Here is a 23,036-nt window from a genome sequence, read left to right on the forward strand (position 1 = left end):
TTAAGCCTCCTGCTTCTGGTTTTCAGTTTTATTCTTACAGTAGCCTCAAGACTTCTCCATCTATACAGCACTGATGATAAAATGTATAGGTTAAAGATGAAAATTTCCACAGTGAGGGACACCCAGAGAGGTTCACAGAGTTTCATGGAGAGGTGAAGAGAGAGGAGGGAGATAAAGGTGACCAGGAGGAGAAGAGGGGGAATCGAAAGAGGAGAGAGCAAGCTAGCCAGTAATCACTTCCTTATGTGTGCTCCACAGTCTGGACCCCTCAGAGATGTTGACGAAGTTATACAGAGAAGAGAAGAGGGAGGAAGGTGACAGAGGTGGCCAGGAGGATAAAGGGGGGAATCAAAAGGAGAGAGACAGATCCACCCAGTAATCAGTTCCCTAAGTGTTTTCCACAATCTGGAACACACAAAGAGATTCACAGAGTTGGGTAGAGAATGGTGAAGAAAAAGGAGAGTCCAAAGGGGGAGAGAGCAGTCAAGCCAGTAATCTCACTCCCAAGTAAAAATGGGTACTGAAGATTGGATTCTTAAAGGTACAAAATTGATAACAAATAGCAAAAAGCAAAGATTAAAAATCTAGAGTAGAGGTTGAATTCTCAAAAATACAATATTAAAGAGAAAAACAAAGTCAGAAAAATTGTAAAATTTATATATATGAAGTTTGCTTTAAAAAATAGGGTCTTTTTTTTGCAAAGTAATAGTAGGTTATAAAAATGAAAATTAAAGGAGTAATAGAGGACTTAAAAATGAAAAAAATTTAATTTAAAAAATAATAATAGTAAAAATATATCTAGGACTTTCTCTGGTGTTGTTGTGGACAGTGTGGGGTCAGTTCATTTTCAGATAGTTCCTTGATCTGGCTTATACTTCTCAAGATCTATAGGCCCTTTCCTATGTAGTTGGTGCTAACTACAGGGTTTTAATATATTGGACCTGTCACTTCCAAGGTGGTTCCCTCTGTTTGTTTTAGCTTCTTCTGTTTGCTGGTCTCTTTAGTGTCTAATTTCCGCCCTGATACAAGGGGGTTGTAGTGGTCACTTTGTTAGGCTTACTTGTTCAGTAGTGCTGTGGAGAGGAATACTGCAAACAAATATCACTGGCACCTGTGCCAAGAGCTCCCAGTGTCTTGGCCACACTGGGTTTGCCCTAGCCCAGGGCGTGTGTGTTTTCCCTGTCTACATTGTTTAGGCTCTAGGTTGCTCTGCTGGAAACTGTCTGAGGTCGGCCCTGGGTTGAGTGCACTTCCCAGGTCTAAGCTGCTCAGGTTCAGGTATTCGGGTACTCCACAAAGGCGCAGAGTACCTGCTGCATTTTGTGCCCTTCCCAGGGCCAAGCAGCTCAGGTGACCGGGTGCTTGGCTAGTGCAGTCGCTGCGACTTATCTCCTCCCCCATCCCTGCCGCTCGGTTTTCTGGGTGTACAACCAGCTCACCTTCTCAGGTGTGCCGTGTGTCTCTTCTGGGGAGCTGATCTCAGGCTGCGACCCTCCCAGCGGATGTCGACCATCCAGAATCCCAAAAATCTTGGTTAGCAATGAAGCCTGCTTGCAGTTTGGTAGATGATGCCTCTCTGGGGCCGCAATTGCCCCCTTCTGGCTCTGGCTGCCGTCACCTGCCTGTCTCCGGTTGGGGATGGGTTGGTCCGCAGCTGGCTAGCTCTGCTCAGTGCTTTGTTCTGTGAGCAGGCCTGGCGGTGTCTTAGGTTAGGGCTTTTTGCGGAATAGCTATCCCACAGTTTGGTTTGCTATCTCAAGTTAGTTCCCTCAGATTGTCCTCAGGGGCAGTCAGGCCCGGTCCTTACTCTAAGCAATGCAGCCCTTGCCTCCCTGCCCACCCCCCACTTGCTAGTGGCAGATGTGGGCATCTGTGCTGCTTCTCTGCTGGGAGTTACCATTGGGCACAGTAATCTGTGGGTTTTAATTATTTATTTATTTTTCCTCCTGGTTATGTTGCCCTCTGAGGTTCCAAGGCTCACCACAGACTCGTCAGTGAGTGTTTCCTGGTGTTTGGAAACCTCTCTTTTTTAAGACTCCCTTCCTGGGACAGATCTCCATCCCTACCTCTTTTGTCGCTCTTTTTATCTTTTGTATTTTTTCCTACCTCATTTTGAAGACAATGAGCTGCTTTTCTGGGTGCCTGATGTCCTCTGCCAGCATTCAGAAGTTGTTTTATGGAATTTACTCAGCATTCAAATGTTTTTTTGATGAATTTGTCAGGGAGAAAGTGGCCTCCCCGTCCCATTCCTTCACCATCTTAGGACCTCCCTGACAGGGTTTTAAAGGGCAAATAACACATAAAATAGTAGTAATCATAATATAATGATGATGATGACAAATACAAGGCATTTGATCTTTTGGGACTATGTATGGTTTTTCCATTAACTTTATCTCTTCAGATATTATTCTTTAAACAGAAATTTTTTCCCGTGACTTCAAATATTAGCACTTTCAAATTTTTGTTTCTAGCTGGAATCTTTCTTGCCTATCGACTATTATGGCTTTTAATGAATAAGTGGTCCCCTGAGATTTTGGTGAATCTTTTACTGATACCAAAACCTTGGTGTATTTTGGTTCTTTCCCATTTTAATCAGCAATCATCTTTCTCCCTTCCCCTCAACCTGTAGCAATAACATGGGGATTTAAGTCTAGATTCTACCACTGCTAGCTGTGAAATTTTAGGTAAGTTAATTTACATATGTGTAAATGCTTATGTGTGTAGGATAGAAAATTGTTCTGAGTAAATTAGGATTCTTTTTTTTCACATCTTTATTGAGATATAATTGATGCATTGTATAAGTTTCAGGTATACATTTTTCTGAATTCTTATTTAAAATTTATAATAATAGTTTTTAGATCATGAACAAATAACGATATTTGGATGCATTGGAGAAGGAAATGGCAACCCACTCCAGTGTTCTTGCCAGGAGAATCCCAGGGACAGGGAGCCTGGTGGACTGCTGTCTATGGGGTCGCACAAAGTCGGACACGACTGAAGTGACTTAGCAGCAGCAGCAGCCAAGTAGCCACTATTTGGAATCAGAATGGTTGATTTTTTCTTTTTTCTTTTTTTTTTGGTTTTTCAGTAATTTGCTAACTTCTCTGAATTTGGGATTACTCATCTGTGAATGAAAACAGTCCTATTATCAGAAATATCCACCAATAGGTGGATCAAATATAAGGAAATATGTGCCACATAAATAGTGTATCTATGTGTCTCCAGCTCTAAAATTCTATGATTAAATATTTCAGAAGTTTTTAAAGTATGGTGAAAAATATGTGTATTTTCTTTTCTGACTTTAAGAATGGCATGTAAGGTGACTAATTATATATGAAAACTGGCAGATAGAAACTATAAATTCCCTGCTATCAGAAACTCTTTGCTTCTCTCTTTCTGTCTCTCTCTCTTTCCTTTTATATGCTTGTTATTTTTAGAAAATTCAGAAGTTAAACCATGGACCACTATAAGCCTTGAAATGAGGCTGCCCTATTATATAGCTGGTAATTTATAGCAAGTGTATTGGGTATTCTCTTGAGAGTAGTTGGGAAAAACATTAGTGCTCAGTTTGATTTTGGAAACTTCTTTTATGCCAGCTGGACTAATGGAAAAAGATGGTAGATCAGAAAAACAGGAACTGTGGAAAATTATGGTCCTGAAAAGATGGGCTTTATTTCAGAGTTTTATTGTCTAGACAATCAAGAAATCTTTGCTATTTATTTTATTCTCTGTTTTAGGAAACAAAAGAGCCAGAAGAAATGGTCTTTATCCTCCTCAAACTTGCAGTACATTTGGGGGAAAAAAATCTATAAAATTGAAACCATTGAAGAATTATGATAAGTAGCAAAGGATTTGCCCCCTAAATAAGGCATCGATTGTTATCTTTTCTAAGAATACCCTCCACTCTCCTCTCAGCTTATTAAACTCTTACTAATTTTTAAAACTCACATCAGATCTTTTCTCCTTTGTAAAGTTGTCTGTAAATTTCCCAGTGGACTCTTGTTTATCCTTCCTGGTCAACATTAACAAAACAAAATAAAAAACATCCAGAGCTTCTCCTATGAGGCTACATATTGTGGCTTATTTTTATATAGTGAATTATTATTTTTCAATTAAAATTTGTTTCCTGACTTCTAGGAATATGAAAAGGAAGAGATTAATATAATATAGAGTTACCAGGGAAATGGTATTTTGATGGAGGAAATGGGATCTTGATTTACCTTTAAATAATGAGCAGTGATTGGCAATGTCCTGTATTACACTAGCCAATGCATGATTGCTAGCTATATGTGACTATTAAATGTGTTCAGGGCAACTAAGGAAATAGATTTTTTAGTTTCATTTAATAATGAGCTAGTAATTAGTTGCTACTGTTAGCTACATGTGACTAGTGGTTACTGTTTTGGACTAACTAGATATAGGTTTGGCTTAAATTTTCTTACTTTAATGTTTTTCTGGTATGCAGAATCCAAAGACATATGTGTACTAGAAAACCTAGGTTCCTTCCTGGACTAGGTGGTCGCTAATGAGGTTTGTGGGATAATATTTTTATGATCAATTTCACTGACCATGCATAACTGAGGTATATAAACACACATTAAAAGGCAGAGCTTTGGGATTTTTTTTTTTTCTTTCTATCGCTGGGTTTCTCTTGCTGAGATTCCAGGTCTGAGGCTTTTTGTGCATTCATGTACCTTTACCATCTCTTCACTATTTATGCTGCAATCTCCCTCTTTTTCCTATACATTTCATCTTCTAGCTGCGTATCTAAATATTAAGGAAGCAGAAGGGCTTGAGATACAGAAGTGTTTGACCCACAGGAAAGAGAATATATTTTCCACATGGTAAATGCAAACATGGGTAAGAACTAGAGAGATTCATGTGATAGTCCAAAGTTGGGGTTACAAAAGAGTCAGATTTGGTATCAGATCCCAGACAGTTGGGTGATTTGAAGCAGAGAGAGATGAGATGATGAGGGAAATGGGGCTAAGGCAGAGGGAGCGACAGGAGAGGGACAATGGACAACTATGACATGAGTGTGCATTTCTTCATCTCCAACAAATTCTAAAAGATTAAGACTCCTATAGCTCTAAACAAAGTTCACAAACCTCAGAGAGTGTGAAGAACCTTGTCAGATAGATCAAATTGGCTTCCTTAAATTCTTTGACTCCTCATAACAACCCTGCCTCCCCACCAACTGTATACATCTTGGCCATATGCTGGCTGCTAATCACAAACTAGATACTTTCACTTATACATCTGGTTGCCCATGCAAATACCTTGTGCTATGAATATCCATTCTATTCTTTCATTGGACCTGTCAGACTCCAGAGTCATGTCTATGCCCCATGCCTGGCTCTATTATGTTCACCTCTGTTTGTGGGCTTTGTGTGAATTGAAAATGTGATTGTAAGATAGATTATAACAGATATTTTGTGCCTGAGATGAGGTGAGGTTAAGAAATGAGACAACTTGAATGGTTGAAGAATTGTTCTATGAACAATTAAAAAACAGAACAAATGTGTTCTGGCAAATGCCATGTCCACCTCTTCTTTCTTTTTCTCTTTGTGGTGCACTGCACCACCTTTTGGAGAAGGTGATGGCACCCTACTCCAGTACTCTTGCCTGGAAAATCCCATGGATGGAGGAGCCTGGTAGGCTGCAGTCCGTGGGGTCGCGAAGAGTCAGACACAACTGAGCGACTTCACTTTCACTTTTCACTTTCATGCATTGGAGAAGGAAATGGCAACCCACTCCAGTGTTCTTGCCAGGAGAATCCCAGGGACAGTGGAGCCTCGTGGGCTGCCGTCTATGGGGTCACACAGAGTTGGACACGACTGAAGCGACTTAGCAGCAGCAGCAGCAACACCACCTTTCCTGCCCCTCCCAGTCCTTGCTATGCATAGGTATTATCTTATTTGTTCCATTCTCTTGTTTATAGATGAGTAGTTCTGGGGGATGTGGTGAAAGGTATGTTGCATGTGAAAGTGACTCAACTGCTTTAAGTAAACACAGGTAAAATGCTTTTTTAGTGATGATATGGCCCTGAGAAAGAATTGAAGGGATATATAATCTTCACAGCATGAAGTTTCTTATATAATATTATAATGTTGAACTTTATTAGCATTCTTATTTTCATTTATTTTCTCTTTTCTTTTATCTGGAAACATTCAAGCTGATAAAGCAATGGATATAGTGAATCACACTATGGTGTCAGAGTTCGTGTTCCTGGGACTCACCAATTTCTGGGAGAGCCAACTCCTCTTTGTGTTCTCCTCCATCTTTTGTGTGGCAAGCATGATGGGAAACTCCCTCATCATTCTCACTGTGATGATGAACCCTCACTTACACTCCCCCATGTACTTTCTGTTGGCCAATCTGTCCTTCATTGACCTGGGAGTTTCTTCTGTCATTTCTCCCAAGATGATTCATGATCTTTTCAAAAAACGTAAAGTCATCTCCTTTAGTGGCTGCATCACTCAAATCTTCTTCATCCATGTCATTGCTGGGGTGGAGATGGTGCTGCTTATCGCCATGGCCTTTGACAGATACATTGCCATATGTAAGCCTCTCCACTATTTCTCTATTATGAGTCGAAAAATGTGTATTTTGCTCCTGGTTACTGCATGGATAATTGGCTTGATTCACTCTATCGTTCAACTGGGTTTTGTTATAAAACTTCCGTTCTGTGGCCCTAATGTATTAGATAGCTTTTACTGTGACTTTCCTTGGTTCATCAAACTTGCCTGCACAGATACCTACAGGCTGGAGTTCATGGTCACAGCCAACAGTGGATTCATATCCCTGGGATCGTTCTTCATATTGATCGTCTCCTACGTTTTTATCCTCATCGCTGTTCAGAAACACTCTTCAGGTAGCTCATCTAAGGCCCTCTCCACTTTGTCAACTCATGTCATGGTGGTGATTTTGTTCTTCGGTCCTTGCATCTTTGTTTACATCTGGCCTCACCCCACATCACACCTAGACAAATTCCTTGCTGTTTTTGATGCAGTTCTCACTCCATTTCTAAATTCAGTCATCTATACATTGAGGAACAAAGAAATGAAACTGGCAATGAGGAAAGTGTGCAGTCAATTTATTATTTACAGAAGGATTTCTTGAATGACAAGAAGTATAAGGTTTCCTTACCACCTTGAAGTAATGTTATACTTCTATTATTTTAACATCAGGAGTTTCCAGGTATCACATACACATTTAGGTTTCCCAGATTAAAATAACATGGTTCTTATAAAAATCTTAGCTGAGAAATTGTGTTGCTGCCTATGGTTTGAGGAAGCATGTGGTGTGGTAAAAAGTTTCCTCTGGAGATGGCCAAATGTTTGTCTCTCAAGAGACATTGCAATTCAGTCTGATGAATTTACTATGGTCTAGATTTTAAAACTATCTTCAGTGTCAGAGTGGGTTATATAAGGGAATTCTGATTGATACTAGGTAAATTAATACTAGGTCGAAATATATACATCAAGATGCCCATTTATTAATTTGTCACAAAAAAATCAGTCAAGGAGTTTGAACTTCCACATAAGTGTAACTCATTATTTCATTGTAGGGAAATTCCAGAGAAGTTAAGCAGTGATAATAATGTTAATGAACAGGAAATCAGAATAAGAACAGTTACTCCAACTATTAAAATATTAATTATATCAGATTTTGATACTTAATGCCTATTTCTTCACACCAGGATATGACTGTTGTTACAATTGGAAAATAGGATCCTTAGGTCAGGACTTTTATCTTGACTGTGCTGGCTGGTCATCACAAGATTTACCTTTGATTATTGTTCATACTATGTTCCAGGCTATGTAACTGCTATGCTCTTACACATGCATTCTTATTTCCATAAGTAACTAGCCATGCTCCTCCTTTTACTTCTGCTGGCATGATTATTCCTGTTGCATTTGGATGATTTGAGTCCTTGTAAGATTTCCAGGTAGTGCTGCTGCTGCTGCTAAGTCGCCTCAGTCATGTCTGACTCTGTGTGACCCCATAGACAGCAGCCCACCAGGCTCCCCCGTCCCTGGGATTCTCCAGGCAAGAACATTGGAGTGGGTTGCCATTGCCTTCTCCAATGCATGAAAGTGAAAAGTGAAAGTGAAGTCGCTCAGTTGTGTCCGACTCTTCCAGACCCCATGGACTGCAGCCCACCAGGCTCCTCCGTCCACGGGGTTTTCCAGGCAGGAGAGATGGAGTGGGGTCCCATATTGCCAGGTAGTGCTAGTGATAAAGAATTCCAAAGAATTCACCTGCCAATACAGAATACGTAAGAGATGCAAGTTCAATTCCTGGGTCATGAAGATCCCCTGGAGTGGGAAATGGCAACCCACTCAAGTATTCTTGCTTGAAAAATTCCATGGACAGAGGAAGCTGGTAGACCACAGTCCATGGAGTTGCAGAGTCAGACACGACTGAGCACAGCACAACACAGCAAGCTAAACTTTAGTTTGGGAAGTGTTTTATACATGATCATATTCTATTTTATGGGAATGAGGGATTTACATCAACAGATTTAGAAATTGCAATTCATACTCATTTCAGCAAAGAGGAAACAAGGTCCAGTCTCAAACTTGTAGTGCAAATGACTGAGCCATATACATCCTTATATAGACACCATACCTCTTAACCAGTTAATCAGTCTTACTATTGTCTTATAAGTGGTCCTTATTTACCTTCTAATTTATTTCACTTTATAATTTGCTAGCTTTCTCTTTTCATTTCCTTTGCCTTATATCATTTATTCATTCTTTGAAACCCTTTTTTTTTAACATTTAGAAAACTGATACCTATATATCAATGTCAGTTTATTAGCTCGCAGTATTCTCAGTCTCCCTATAATTTTTCTGAAGTGGTATTTTTGAAATGGAAGTTTCACTGTTTTTTCTCTGCCATGGAATAAACAACATTCAGTAGTTCCAGCTGGGGCTCTCCGATTCCTTGCTATTTTTGTGTGTTGGTTTAGAGAAATGCCTGCTCCTCTCAGTCTTTTCTCTTTATGCCTTTGTGTCAGGTCTATATCCATGATAGATTATCCATTATATCCATTATAGATCTATCTATATCCATAGATAGATTCCCCAACTACATAGTGAATGAGTTTCTGTACTATCTTATGTAAAAGTTTTTCAAGGTCATTCTTTCTTATTCTAAAATAATACCCATTTTTAGTGGGCATCTACTCTGTTCTTTGCCCAAATCAGCAACCTTCTTTTTCCAGTAAATGTTATCTTTTTCTTGCGGTAACTGTGTGGTATGATTAGAAGAAGACATATAGATCCTACCTCTCTGATCACTACTGTTTAAAGGTTGGGCTTCTGAACCAAGTCATAATGACATGTCTCCAAGCCACAGTTGAATGGTGCAAGTATGTCTCTGACCACGAAGGTTCAAATCTGAGTTTCTTCCCAGATGTTAGACTTGGGAATAGAGAAACCAAGCCTAAGTCCTTTTTGGAGTGTGATGTGTAGAAATTACTGGCAATCATATTTCCTCCTGTTATAAACTGAATCTGGGATAATTTTTAAAACGATATGATAGAGAAGAAGATGTACTATTTAGGTTTGGTGGTATTCAGGTTCTTGATTCTAGCTGTCTTGGACATTCAGCTTTTGCGTTCAGTTTGATTACTAGCTGAGCTGTTAAATAAGCCAGTACATCCATCCTCTTGCATAAGCTTAAGTTGTGATTATGTCATTTACAGTCAAAAAAGTATTGATAAGTACATCTTTGATTCTAAGTAATTCTTTCAATTACTTATGATGTGAAATACCTGTTTTCTTATTTCTTTAGGAAAATATTATAATTGTCAATAAAATATAAATATGCTCATTCTGTTAGATTTATATGGATATTAGAGATTAAAATAGAAATTACCCATAAAAATTACCATCTGGATATAATTATGAGTAATGTGCTGGGATATTTATTTCTAGTATTTTTCTATGCCTAAATAAATATTCATTTACACAATTGTGATTTTATGCCCTCTGCATTGTTAACCTGATTTTTTTAGAATATTTTGAGAATTCTTTTACATTATTAAATATTGTAATACAAAATAATTTAAAACGCATACATAGAATTGCATTATATAACTATATCATAATTATATTTTTTATTCTTCTGTTGGTCAATTAAGATTATGTTAAATTTTTTGCTGTGCTTTGAAAATTCTTTTCTCTACCCCATCTATATTTAACATTACTTCTTTTATAGCTTGATATATTCAGAATTAGTAGGATTTAACAATATTTAAACTCTTTATTCATATAATCATCTCTCATAAAAGTTTTGTACTATGTGGAAAAGAATCCACTTGCCAATGCAGGAGATGTGTGTTCAGTCCCTGGGTCAGGAAGGGACTATGTCATCTATGTCACCAAGAGCCCCGAGATGAGCTCCCTGTGCTATACAACAGGTTCCCACTAGCCATCTATTTTACACATGGTAGTGTGTATATATGTCAATCCCAAGCTCCCAGATCATGCCACCTCTCTTCCTCCCCGACCCCGTGTCCATATGTCTGTTCTTTGTGTCTCTGTCTCTATTCCTGCCTAGCAAATAGGTTAATCTGTACCATTTTTTTGATTCCACATGTATACCTTAATATATAATATTTGTTTTTTTCTTTCTTACTTCACACTGTATGACAGACTAAAACCCATCCATGTCTCTATAAATGATCTAGCTTCATTCCTTTTTACTGTTGAGTAATACTCCATTGTATGTATGTACCACATTTTCTTTATCCATTTGTTGATGGGCATTTAGGCTGTTTCCATGTCCTGGCTGTTGTAAATGTTGCTGCAGGAACATTGGGATGCTTGTGTCTTCTTGAATTATGGTTTTCTGAGTATATGCCCAGTAGTGGATTGCTGGGTCAGATGATAGTTCTATTTTTAGTTTTTTAAGGAACCTCCATAGTGGCTGTATCAATTTATATTCCCACCAACAGCCCAAGAGGGTTCCCCCCTTCTCCACATCCACTCCAGTATTTGTTGTTTGTGGATTTTTTGATGATGGTCATTCTGACCCATGTGAGGTGATACCTCATTGTAGTTTTGATCTACATTTCTCTAACAATTAGTGAAATTGAGCGTCTTTCATGTGCCTCGGCATCGGTACATCTATTTAGATCTTCCACCCGTTTTTTGATTAGATTGTTTGTTTTTTTTTTGGATATTGAGCCACATGAACCATTCATAAATTTTGGAGACGAATCCCTTGCTGGTCTCATCATTTGCAAATATTAATATTTCCTTCCTTTCTGAGGAATAATATATTATTTTCCAACACCGATTGTTATTCCCTGCTTGGCACATTTTGATGGATAAGAAAATTGGAAGTGGAGGATTAAGATGATAATCAACTTTTGTTTGAGGTATTTTGCATAGTAATTATACAGAGAATGAGTCAAGCATTTCTTAGTTATTAAAAAAACAAAAATGACCCAGAGTTTTCATAAATATTAAATAAATTAATTTATATAAAAATTCAACAGAAGTTGGAAAATAGAAACTCCAATGTTAACTCTTTTTCTCCTTATTTATTTGGTATATAGCAACATGAAAAATGTTTAAATATTACCTAGTACATAAAATTAATAGAGGCCTGAAATGACATTTTTCTGTTGTCATTTTGAGTAGGGCTAAATTTCTTTATCATTAGAGTATTTAGGGCATCTTGCTGTAGCTCACAAGCTGATGGCAGAGTTTCTTCATCGCTGCTTCCATCTCCTTGTTCCTGAATGTATAGATGACTGGATTCAGAAAAGGAGTGAGAACTGCATCAAAGATAGCAAGGAACTTGTCCAAGTGTGATGAAGGGAAGGGCCAGGTGTAGAAGAAGATTAATGGCCCAAAGAATAAGACCACCACAGTGACGTGAGCTGACAAGGTGGAGAGGGCCTTGGATACACTACCTGAGGAGTGTTTCCAAACAGTGACCAGAATGAAGATGTAGGAGATAATCAATATGAAGAAGGAGCCCACGGAGATGAGTCCGCTGTTGGCGGTGACCATGAACTCTAGTCTATGGGTCTCTGTGCAAGCAAGCTTAATGAGTTGGGGGAGGTCACAATAAAAGCTGTCCAGTACATTAGGACCACAGAAGGGCAAGTCTATGACAAAAGCCAGTTGGGCCACTGAGTGGATGAGGCCAAGGACCCAGGCAGCAGCCAAAATCAAAACACACATTCGTGGGTTCATAATGGTCAGGTAGTGGAGAGGCTTGCATATGGCTACATATCTGTCAAAGGCCATGGCAATGAGCAGCACCATTTCTGTGCCCCCAATGGCATGAATAAAGAAGATCTGAGTTAGGCAACCCCCCAAAGTGATGCCTTTGCATTTTCTGAAAAGGTCATAAATCATTTTGGGAGTAGTAGTAGAGCAAAACCCCATGTCAAGAAAGGAGAGGTTGGCCAGCAGGAAATACATGGGGGAGTGCAAGCTAGCATCAGCACTCACAGAGAACACAACGAGGAGGTTTCCCATCAGGCTTGCCATGTAGAACACAGAGAAAAAAAGGAAAAGAAGAAGCTGGATCTCCCAGGAACTGGAGAGTCCCAGGAACACAAACTCAGACACCACGGAGTGGTTGGCTCCACCCATTGTCTCTGCAAACAGAGGTGACTCAATTTTACTTGAAAAAGAGTAGAAAATAAATCAAATTTGAGAGTCAGTGATCACATGAAAATACTGCCCTAATTCACAGAACCAAAACACCTATAATATAACCCCTTAAACTGTAGTTGCATAAAATATGCAGTAATTATTTGCCACAAAGCACTGCTTCTTACTCCCCAGCCTCCCTAGGTTTTGATAAAAGAATTAAAATATTCTGCTGAATCAAAAGGGTTATGAGAGGAAGGATAGGAGTGCCCTGGAATACCAGAAGGGGAGGAAAGAGAGGAAATAGAAATGAACTTATTGATTTTGCTCTCACAGTCTGTTTCTCATGTTCATTGTTGTTGTTTGTTGTTCAGTGGCTAAGTTGTGTCGGACTCCTTGTGACCTCATGGACTGCAGGACGCCTACCTTCCCTGTCCTTCACTATCTCTTGGAGTTTGCTCAAACTCATATCCATTGAGTCTATGATATCATCCAACCATCTCATCCTCTGTCGTCCACTTTTCCTCCTGCCCTCAATCTTTTCCAGTATCAGGGTCTTTTCCAATGAGTCGACTCTTTGCATCAGGTGGCCAAAGTATTGGAGTTTCAGCTTTAGCATCAGTCCTTTAAATGAATATTCAGGGTTGATTTTCTTTAGGATTGACTGGTTTGAGCTTCTTGCTGTCCAAGGAACTCTCAAGAATCTTCTCCAACACCAAAATTTGAAAGCATCAATTCTTCGGTGCTCAACCTTCTTTATGATCCAATTTTCACATCCACACATGACTTGAAAAAACCATAGCTTTGACTCTACAGATCTTTGTGGACAAAGAGATGTCTCTGGTTTTTAATACACTGTCTAGGTTTGTCATAACTTTTCTACCAAGCATCTTACCTGTAGCTTAGACAGTAAAGGAATCTGCCTGCAGTGCAGGAGACCAGGGTTCAATCCTTGGGTTGGGAAAATCCTCTGGAGAAGGGAATGACAATCCACTCCAGTATTCTTTCCTGGAGAATCCCATAGACAGAGGAGCCTGGTGGGCTACAGTATGTGGGGTTGCAGAGTTGGACATGAATGAGTGACTAACACTCCTTCTTCTTCCAAGGAGCAAACATCTTTTAATTTTATGGCTGCAGTCACAGTCTGCAGTGATTTTGGAGCCCAAGAAAATATAATCTTCCACTGTTTCCATCCCCCTCATCTATTTGCATGACTTGATGGGAATGGAAGCCATGATCTTAGTTTTTTTAATGTTGAGTTTAAGCCAGTTTTTTCACTCTCCTTTTTCACTTTCCTTCAGTTCCTATTCACTTTCTGTCATTAGGGTAGTGTCATCTGCATATCTGAAGTTATTGATATTTCTCTGGGAAGTCTTAATCCAGCTTATGAGTCCTCCAGCTTGGCATTTCATATGATATAGATTACATATATACATATACATTAAATACATACATATGCATACATGTATATATGCCTATACATTAAATAAGCAGGGTGATAATATACAGACTTGATGTACTCCTTTCCCAATTTTGAATCAGTCCATTGCTCCATGTCCAGTTCTAACTATTGCTTCTTTGACCTGCATACAGAGTTTTCAGGAGGCAGGTAAGGTGGTCTGGTATTCCAGCTCTTTAAGAATTTTTCAGTTTATTATGATCTGTACAGTCAAAGACTTTAACATAGTCAACGAAGTGGAAGTAGATGTCTTTCTAGAGTTCTGTTGCTTTTACTGTTATCCAGTGGACGTTGACAATTTGAGCTCTGGTTCCTCTACCGTTTCTAAATCCAGCTTGTGCATCTGGAAGTTCTCAGTGCACATATTGTTGAAGCCTTGCTTGAAGGATTTTGAGTATTACTCTGCTAGCATATGAAATGACTGCATTTGTGTGATAGTTTGAACATTCTTTGGCATTGCCCTTCTTTGGGATTGGAATGAAGACCAACCTTTCCAGTCCTGTGGCCATTGCTGAGTTTTCCAAATTTGATGGTATATCAAATGCAGCACTTTAATAACATAATCTTTTAGGATTTGTAGTAGTTCAGCTGAAATTCCATCACTTCCTGCTAGCTTTGTTCAGAGTAATGCTTCCTAATGCCCACTTGACTTCATACTTCACACTCTGGCTCTAGGTGAGTGACCACACCATCATGCTTATCTGGATCATAAAGACCCTTTTCATACAGTCCTTCTGTGTACTCTTGACACCTCTTAATATCATCTGCCTCTGTTAAGTCCTTGCCATTTCTGTCCTTTATCGCACCCATCTTTGCATGAAATGTTCGCTGGGAATCTCTAATATTTTTGAAGAGATTTCTAGCCTTTCCCATTCTGTTCTTTTCCTCTCTTTCTTTGCATTTGTTCATTTAAGAAGGCTTTCTTATTTCTCTTTGCTATTCTAACTCTGCATTCATTTGGAACTCTATATCTTTCCCTTTTCCTTTGCCTTTTGCTTGTCTTCTTTTCTCAGCTTTTTGTAAGGATTCCTCAGACAACCATTTTGCCTTCTTTGGGATGGTTTTGGTCACTACCTCCTGTGCAGTGTTGTGAACCTCTGTCCATAGTTCTTCAGGCACTCTATCAGATCTAATTTCTTAAATCTCTTTGTCACTCCCACTGTATAGTCATAAGGGAATTGATTTCAGTCATACTTGAATGACCTAGTGGTTTTCCTTACTTTCTTCAATTTAAGTCTGAATTTTGCAATAAGGAGTTCATGATCTGAGCCCAAGTCAGCTCCAGGTCTTGTTTTTTTTCACTGCATCAAGCTTCTCCATCTTTGGCTGCAAAGTATATAATCAGTGTGATTTCAATATTGACCATCTGGTGATGTCCATGTGTAGATTCATCTCTTGTATTGCTGGAAGAGGGTGTTTGCTATGACTGGTGTATTCTCTTGACAAAACTCTGTTAGCCTTTGCTCTACTTCATTTTGTACTCCAAGGTCAAACTTGTCTGTTGCTCCAGTTAGCTCTTGACTTCCTACTTTTGCATTTGAATTCCCTATTATGAAAAGAATATCTTTTTTGGTGTTAGTTCTAGCAGGTCTTGTAGGTCTTTTTAGAACCATTCAACTTCAGCTTCTTCGGCATTAGTGGTTGGGGCGTAGACTTGGATTACTCTGTTATTGAATGGTTTATGTTGGAAAGGAACTGAGATCATTCTGTCATTTTTGAGTTTGCACCAAAGTACTACCTTTCAGAATCTTTTTGTTGACTATGATGGCTACTCCATTTCTTCTAAGGGATTCTTGCCCACAGTAGTAGATATAATGATCATCTGAATTAAATTCACCCAGTCTCAACCATTTTAATTCACTAATTCCTAAAATGTCAATGTTCACTCTTGCCATCCTCTGACCACTTCCAATTTACCTTGATTCATAGACCTAACATTCCAGTTTCCTATGTAGTATTATTCTTTACAACATTGGATTTTACTTTCACCACCAGACATATCCACAGCTGGCCATCATTTTCACTTTGGTTCAGCCTCTACTTTGGTTCAACTTCTTCATTCTTTCTGGAGATATTTATCTCCAGTCTTCCCCAGTAGGATATTGGACACCTACTGACCTGGGGGGCTCATCTTCTAGTTTCATATCTATTTGCCTTTTCAAAGGCAAATAGGGGTTCTCAAGACAATAATACTGAAATGGTTTGCCACTGCCTTCTCCAGTGTACCATGTTTTGTTAGAACTCTCCACCATGACCCGTGGATTTCCCCAAACCTGACAATTCTGAGACCTTACCCCCTGATTATCTCCTATATGCAATGCTATAAGTTTCATTAATACTGTCTTATGTTTAGCCTGACTGTTGCAGTTTTGTCAAGTCATAGTCACCTTTTTCTCAAGCCCTAATGAAATGATCTAGCTTTTGTAGCTCAGCTCAGGGAGTGTGAATGATCACAAAGCTTGCACTATGAGAGCAAATAGCAGAGTTGGGACAAGCCAGAAGGAGATCTGTGAGGCAGACTCTAAACATGGATGAGCTGATGCAATGTAGCAAACAAAATTCTATGTGATATTAGTAAATCATTGTCCATGCCATGTTCACTTAATGGTTCTTGGGATGTCAGAAAGAACACTGCATTTGAAAACAGAAGAGTTGTGATCAATTCTTAGCCCTAAGTTCATTGGAAGTTGGAGTAAGTCCTTTCTCTCATCCCTTCCACACTCAACTCACTTTTTAAAAAGCGTTTCATAACTTTGTTGTTGCTACTCATCATATTTATGAAGATTTCATAAAATTGCAAATAGTTGCAATACAAAAGGCAGTTATTACAATGCAACATTGTCCATCAGGATCTCTTGAAAAACCCAGTATAATTATTGGGCAACAATATTGCATGGGGAAATTGAATAACTATCAGTTCAGTTCAGTTCGGTCACTCAGTTGTGTCTGACTGTTTGAGACCCCATGGGATGAAGCATGCCAGGCCTCTCTGTCAATCTGTTTTTCTAAATTGAGGCATAATTTACACACAATAAAATGCACAGATCTTAAGCACTCAGTTTTATAAGTTTTAGCAACAATAACTCCTTGAACTCAGTTTCACCATCTGGAAAATAAAGGAACTGAGCGGGTGATGCTAAAGCATCCTTTCAAGTCTAACATTTCTATGACCTTGTAGCACAATGCCAGTCTAGTATGTAATGAGCCTGACTGCAACAATGGTATTCTCTGTGCTGAGTCCTACCATATCACCTCTTTTCCCTCATCTGCAGTTGATTATAAATCTCATATCCCATAAAAAGCCATCCCTTTGTATTATATTAGTCTTCCTCTTCTCTAGTTACTTTTGTCACTCTTATATGATTGTTTAGCATATTATTGTAAATTTTCTATGTCATTTATTTTGCCTTTTATCATAACTATCTGTAATCAATCAATAAGCATTTTCTAGATAAATACTAAGCACAAGACATTGTTCCAGGACATTATGAATCCCATCAATTCTTATATTCTTTGCAGCCAAAGATGGGGAAGCTCTATACAGTCAGCAAAAACAAGACCAGGAACTGACTGTGGCTCAGATCATGAAGTCCTTATTTCCAAATTCAGACTTAAATTGAAGACAGTGGGGAAAACCACAAGACCATTCAGGTATGACCTAAATCAAAACCCTTATGATTATACAGTGGAAGTGAGAAATAGATTTAAGCGTCTAGATTTGATAGACAGAGTACCTGATGAACTATGGACGGAGGTTCCTGACATTGTACAGGAGACAAGGATCAAGACCATCCCCATGGGAAATAAATGCAAAAAGGCAAAATGGCTGTCTGAAGAGGCCTTACAAATAGCTATGCAAAGAAAAGAAGTGAGAAGCAAAGGAGAAAAGGAAAGATATAAGCATCTGAATGCAGAATTCCAAAGAATAGCAAGGAGAGATAAGAAAGCCTTCTTCAGCGATCAATGCAAAGAAATAGAGGAAAACAACAGAATGGGAAAGACTAGAGATCTCTTCAAAAAAATTAGAGATACCAAGGGAACATTTCATGCAAAGATGGACTCAATAAAGGACAGAAATAGTATGGACCTAACAGAAGCAGAAGATATTAAGAAGAGGTGGCAAGAATACATAGAAGAACTGTACAAAAAAGATACTCATGACCAAGATAATCATGATGGTGTGATCACTCACCTAGAGCCAGACATCTTGGAATGTGAAGTCAAGGGCCTTAGAAAGCATCACTATTAACAAAGCTAGTGGAGGTAATGGAATTCCAGTGGCGCTATTTCAAATCCTGAAAGACGATGCTGTGACAGTGCTGCACTCAATATGCCAGAAAATTTGGAAAACTCAGCAGTGGCCACAGGACTGGAAAAGGTCAGTTTTCATTCCAATCCCAAAGAAAGGCAATGCCAAAGAATGCTCAAACTACCGCACAATTGCACTCATCTCACATGCTAGTAATGCTCAAAATTCTCCAAGCCAGGCTTCAGCAATACATGAACCGTTAACTTCCAGATGTTCAAGCTGGTTTTAGAAAAGGCAGAGAAACCAGAGATCAAATTGCCAACATCCGCTGGATCATCGAAAAAGCAAGAAAGTTCCAGAAAAGCATCTATTTCTTCTTTATTGACTGTGCCAAAGCCTTTGACTGTGTGGACTACAATAAACTTAGGGAAATTCTGAAAGAGATGGGAATACCAGACCACCTGACCTGCTTCTTGAGAAACCTGTATGCAGGTCAGGAAGCAACAGTTAGAACTGGACATGGAACAACAGACTGGTTCCAAATAGGAAAAGGAGTACGTCAAGGCTGTATATTGTCACCCTGCTTATTTAACTTCTATGCAGAGTACATCATGAGAAACGCTGGGCTGGCAGAAGCACAAGCTGGAATCAAGATTGCCGGGAGAAGTATCAATAACCTCAGATATGCAGATGACACCACCCTTATGGCAGAAAGTGACGAGGAACTAAAAAGCCTCTTAATGAAAGTAAAAGAGGAGAGTGAAAAAGTTGGCTTAAAGCTCAACCTTCAGAAAACTAAGATCAGGGCATCTGGTCCCATCACTTCATGGGAAATAGATGGGGAAACAGTGGAAACAATGGCAGACTTTATTTTTTGGGGCTCCAAAATCACTGCAGATGGTGATTGCAGTCATGAAATTAAAAGATGCTTACTCCTTGGAAGAAAAGTTATGACCAACCTAGATAGTATATTCAAAAGCAGAGACATTACCTTGCCAACAAAGGTCCATTTAGTCAAGACTGTGGGTTATCCAGTGGTTATGTATGGATGTGAGAGTTTGACTGTGAAGAAAGCTGAGTGCCAAAGAATTGATGCTTTTGAACTGTGGTGTTGGAGAAGACTCTTGAGAGTCCCTTGGACTGCAAAGAGATCCAACCAGTCCATCCTAAAGGAGATCAGTCCTGGGTGTTCTTTGGAAGGACTGATGCTGAAGCTGAAACTCCAATACTTTGGCCACCTGATGCGAAGAGTTGACTCATTGGAAAAGACCCTGATGCTGGGAGGGATTGAGGGCAGGAGGAGAAGGGGATGACAGAGGATGAGATGGCTGGATGGTATCACCGACTGAACTCCGTGTGTTGGTGATGGACAGGGAGGCCTGGCATGCTGTGATTCATGGAGTCACAAAGAGTCGGACACGACTGAGTGACTGAACTGAACTGAACCCTTAAGGCATTTACATATTTTCACATACTAAAAATATAAACAATAAAAATTCTTACATAAAAAATGTCAAATAAATAGCATGAGCATAGAATTTTTGAAGCATAAAAGATACCCATGAGTTGGAGTGATCAGGGCTGTCTTCAGAAAGAAATCAAAATCCGTGATCCAGTTTAAGATTGGATATAATTTATTTTGATATATAAATTCATGAAGTGAAGTGAAGTTGCTCAGTCGTGTCCGACTCTTTGTGACCCGATGGACTGTAGCCCAGCAGGCTCTTTGGTCCATCGGATTTTCCAGGCATGAATACTGGAGTGGGTTGCCATTTCTTTCTCCAGGGCATCTTCCCGACCCAGGGAGGTCTCCCGCATTGTAGGCAGATGCTTTACTGTCTGAGCTACCAGGGAAGCCATATCTGCCTCTTAAAAAATTACTGAGATGTGATCAGATAATATCTCCCAGTCTGAGTCATTGTTTAATAAGCTAGCTACAAAAATAATGATAACAAGCTGAAATAAAGTAAAAACAGTAGCTACCATGGGTAAGATATAACAATCACATCTTTACAGACACTATCTTGTTTGATATTCACAAAAACCATAAAAGTTACTATCAACTCCTTTTCACAGTGAAGGAAATTGAGACCACAAAGGAGAAAGCCATAGGTTAGAACAGTAAGTTGTGGAACTAGTATTAATTCCCTGGTCTTCCTCTTAGCCAATACTATTCTCATGACTTTCTATTTATTTAACATACCTTACTCTCTTTCTGGATACCTTTTGTTTTACTCTCAGCATCCTAGGCAGTGAGAGAGATGGAAGCTTTGTCCTTAAGTATTTACAAGCATTTGAGTTTCTTAAGCTGTTTCAAATGCATTCATAAATTCATTGTGGTTATTGAAATAACCGTTGTAGAAAAAGGCAAATCTGTGTAATACCTGCACCTCAGAGATCCTGGTTGAGTTCCCAGACTGCAGTTCTCTTCATCCACATGGACTCTTTTAGTTTCCCATAGAGGAGACTCTGCTCATGGTGCACCCTCATTAACAGAGAAAACAAAGCTGCTCAGTGTCCACATTAAGAAATAAAGCCCAGCATTACACTGAGTCAAATTCTGTTCCCACTTACAAAACTGCCTCCTGCCTTTTTTAATTCCCTTTCTTGAATTTCAATCTTGGATAACAATGAATAAAAAGAAAAAAAAGTAATTTCAGTTTCTGACTGCATATGCTCTTTCCTCTCCTTTGTATTTATTCCTGCTCATTAAGCTCAACTGAAGCTGCTTGTACAAGGTAGCAATTAATTGATTTTTTTACAAAATGATCCTGTCACCAAAAATGTCTTTTCAATATTGGCCTTTGGGGACTTCAACATTGTACACCAGTATCCTCAAGCTATTTCTATATTTGTCACCAACCTACTCATATAAAGACCTAACAAGACCTAACTCTGTTACCAAAGAGTTAACCACCTTCAACTTTCCTTGGTTAAAACTAGCATTGCTTCATGTACAAATAGCTGTAAAATGCTATTATTAGGAAAGATATAACTAATTAGCACACAGGAGAGTCTTGACCAAATAATACTGCAGAGACTTTGGACTGCCAATATGAATTCCTTTAATCAAGGGAATTGTCACCCAGAATCCTGACACACCAGCAGAGGAAGGTATGGATTAGTCACAAAAGGGAAGAAAAAGAGATCAGAAGAAGTTTTACCAGCTTTACAACAAATGCTAAAGGAACTTCTCTAGGTGGGAAACACAAGAGAAGGAAAAGTCCTCCAAAAACAAAGCTAAATTAATTAAGAAAATGGTAAAAGAAACATACATATTGATAATCACCTTAAATGTAAATGGATTAAATGCTCCAGCCAAGACAGACTGACTGAATGGGTACAAAAACAAGACCCGTATCTCTGCTGTCTACTGGAGACCCATTTCAGACCTAGGGACAAATACAGACAAAAAGGGAGGGAGTGAAAAAATATATTCCATGAGAATGTAAATCAAAAGAAAGCTGGAGTAGCAATACTTATATAAGACAAAATAGACTTTAAAATAAAAAGACTGAATTCAGTCATTTAATAAAATCTTTATAAATTAAAAAAGATAAAATATTGTTAAAATTTTTTTTATTCTTATACTTGTACCTTTTCAAATGTTGTGATCTGAACTCTTTGAATTACATGCATCAGAATTCAATAAAAGCAAACCTAAAATAACCTAGAAAAAAAGAAATGTAGAGTTTCAGATTTATGAGGAAAAGATTTAAAAATCTTTTGTATATAAATATATGAATATACTTGATATATTGAACTGCATTCTTAAAAATGGCTGAGGTGGTAAATTTTATGTTTTTTGAACACAATTAAAAATTTAAAAATATATTTAAAAAGGAGCTTATTGACTCAGCTTATTGGGATGTCCAGTAGTGGAACCAGCCTCAGGGACTCCAGGGAGTCACATACTTGCACACTTTTAGATTTTGCTCTGTCATTTACTCCATTTCTCTTGTTCCTTTCTCCCTTTTTTTCTCCTCTCTTCCTTCTCTATTGACTATCTCTTTGCGAGCATGCTAAGTCGCTTCAGTCGTGTCCTACTCTTTGCGGCTGTATGGATGTAACCTGCCAGGCTCCTCTGTCCATGGATTCTCCAGGCAAGAATACTGCAGTGGGTTGCATTGACTCCTCCAGGGCATCTTCCTGACCTAGGGATTGAACCTGCATGTCTTATGTCTCCTATATTGATAGGTGGGTTCCTTACCATTAGCGCCACCTGGGAAACCCATTTATCTCTTTACATTGATCTTATTTTCTTCTGCTGCACATGGCCTTTTTTTGTGCATGGTGTGGAGAGAAAGGAGAGGCTGCAAATAACTCAAAGTTTAAGTCATTCTAGCAGAGCGACCCTGTAGAAAAGGGAAAATTTTTCTTTCCTAGAATCTATAATGAAACACAGTGAGAGAATCTTAATTGTCATTGTTTTAGCTCTATGCCAGGGCACTCACGGGCTAGGTCTGGACACATGTCCACCCTAGCTGCAGGGGCCAAGGTTATCCGGTTCACAAGCTTCAGAGAACTATGTGAATTTAAGGAGGAGCATTTCCCAAATGCAGGATGTCGGGGAGAGCCATCAGTGGAAGCAGAGAAGTGATTTAGGGCAGCCAAAAAGTTTTCACATATGACTTTTCTTATTTGAAATAGAAGTTAATAACCATGGCTGTGATGTTCTTCCTCCCCATCCTCACAGGTAAAA

At 38.9% G+C, this 23,036-nt stretch overlaps 2 protein-coding genes across 2 annotated transcripts in view; one reads left to right on the forward strand and one right to left on the reverse strand.

Moving 5' to 3' along the window:
* The window catches only part of LOC120853664 (olfactory receptor 4F15-like), a 36,634-nt gene extending 24,008 nt beyond the window's left edge, over positions 1 to 12,626 (reverse strand). The window contains exons 1-2 of the mRNA XM_040227618.1: positions 11,702 to 12,626; positions 4,597 to 4,634 (exon numbers count right to left, since the gene is read on the reverse strand). Of these exons, the coding sequence (XP_040083552.1) occupies positions 4,597 to 4,634; positions 11,702 to 12,626 (963 nt within the window). The remainder of the gene's footprint in view (positions 1 to 4,596; positions 4,635 to 11,701) is intronic.
* LOC120853283 (olfactory receptor 4F3/4F16/4F29-like) lies at positions 6,187 to 7,122 on the forward strand. Its single transcript, XM_040227020.1, has one exon. The coding sequence runs from the start codon at positions 6,187 to 6,189 to the stop codon at positions 7,120 to 7,122; it is 936 nt and encodes a 311-aa protein (XP_040082954.1).
* Positions 12,627 to 23,036: the final 10,410 nt, after the last annotated feature.

The sequence above is a fragment of the Oryx dammah genome, unplaced genomic scaffold, assembly GCF_014754425.2.
Source record: "Oryx dammah isolate SB20612 unplaced genomic scaffold, SCBI_Odam_1.1 HiC_scaffold_26, whole genome shotgun sequence".
NCBI lineage: Eukaryota > Metazoa > Chordata > Mammalia > Artiodactyla > Bovidae > Oryx > Oryx dammah.

What these genes read in the sequence shown, in the direction of transcription:
- LOC120853283 (XM_040227020.1), top strand. Translation starts at nt 6,187, where the DNA reads ATGGATATAGTGAATCACACTATGGTGTCAGAGTTCGTGTTCCTGGGA.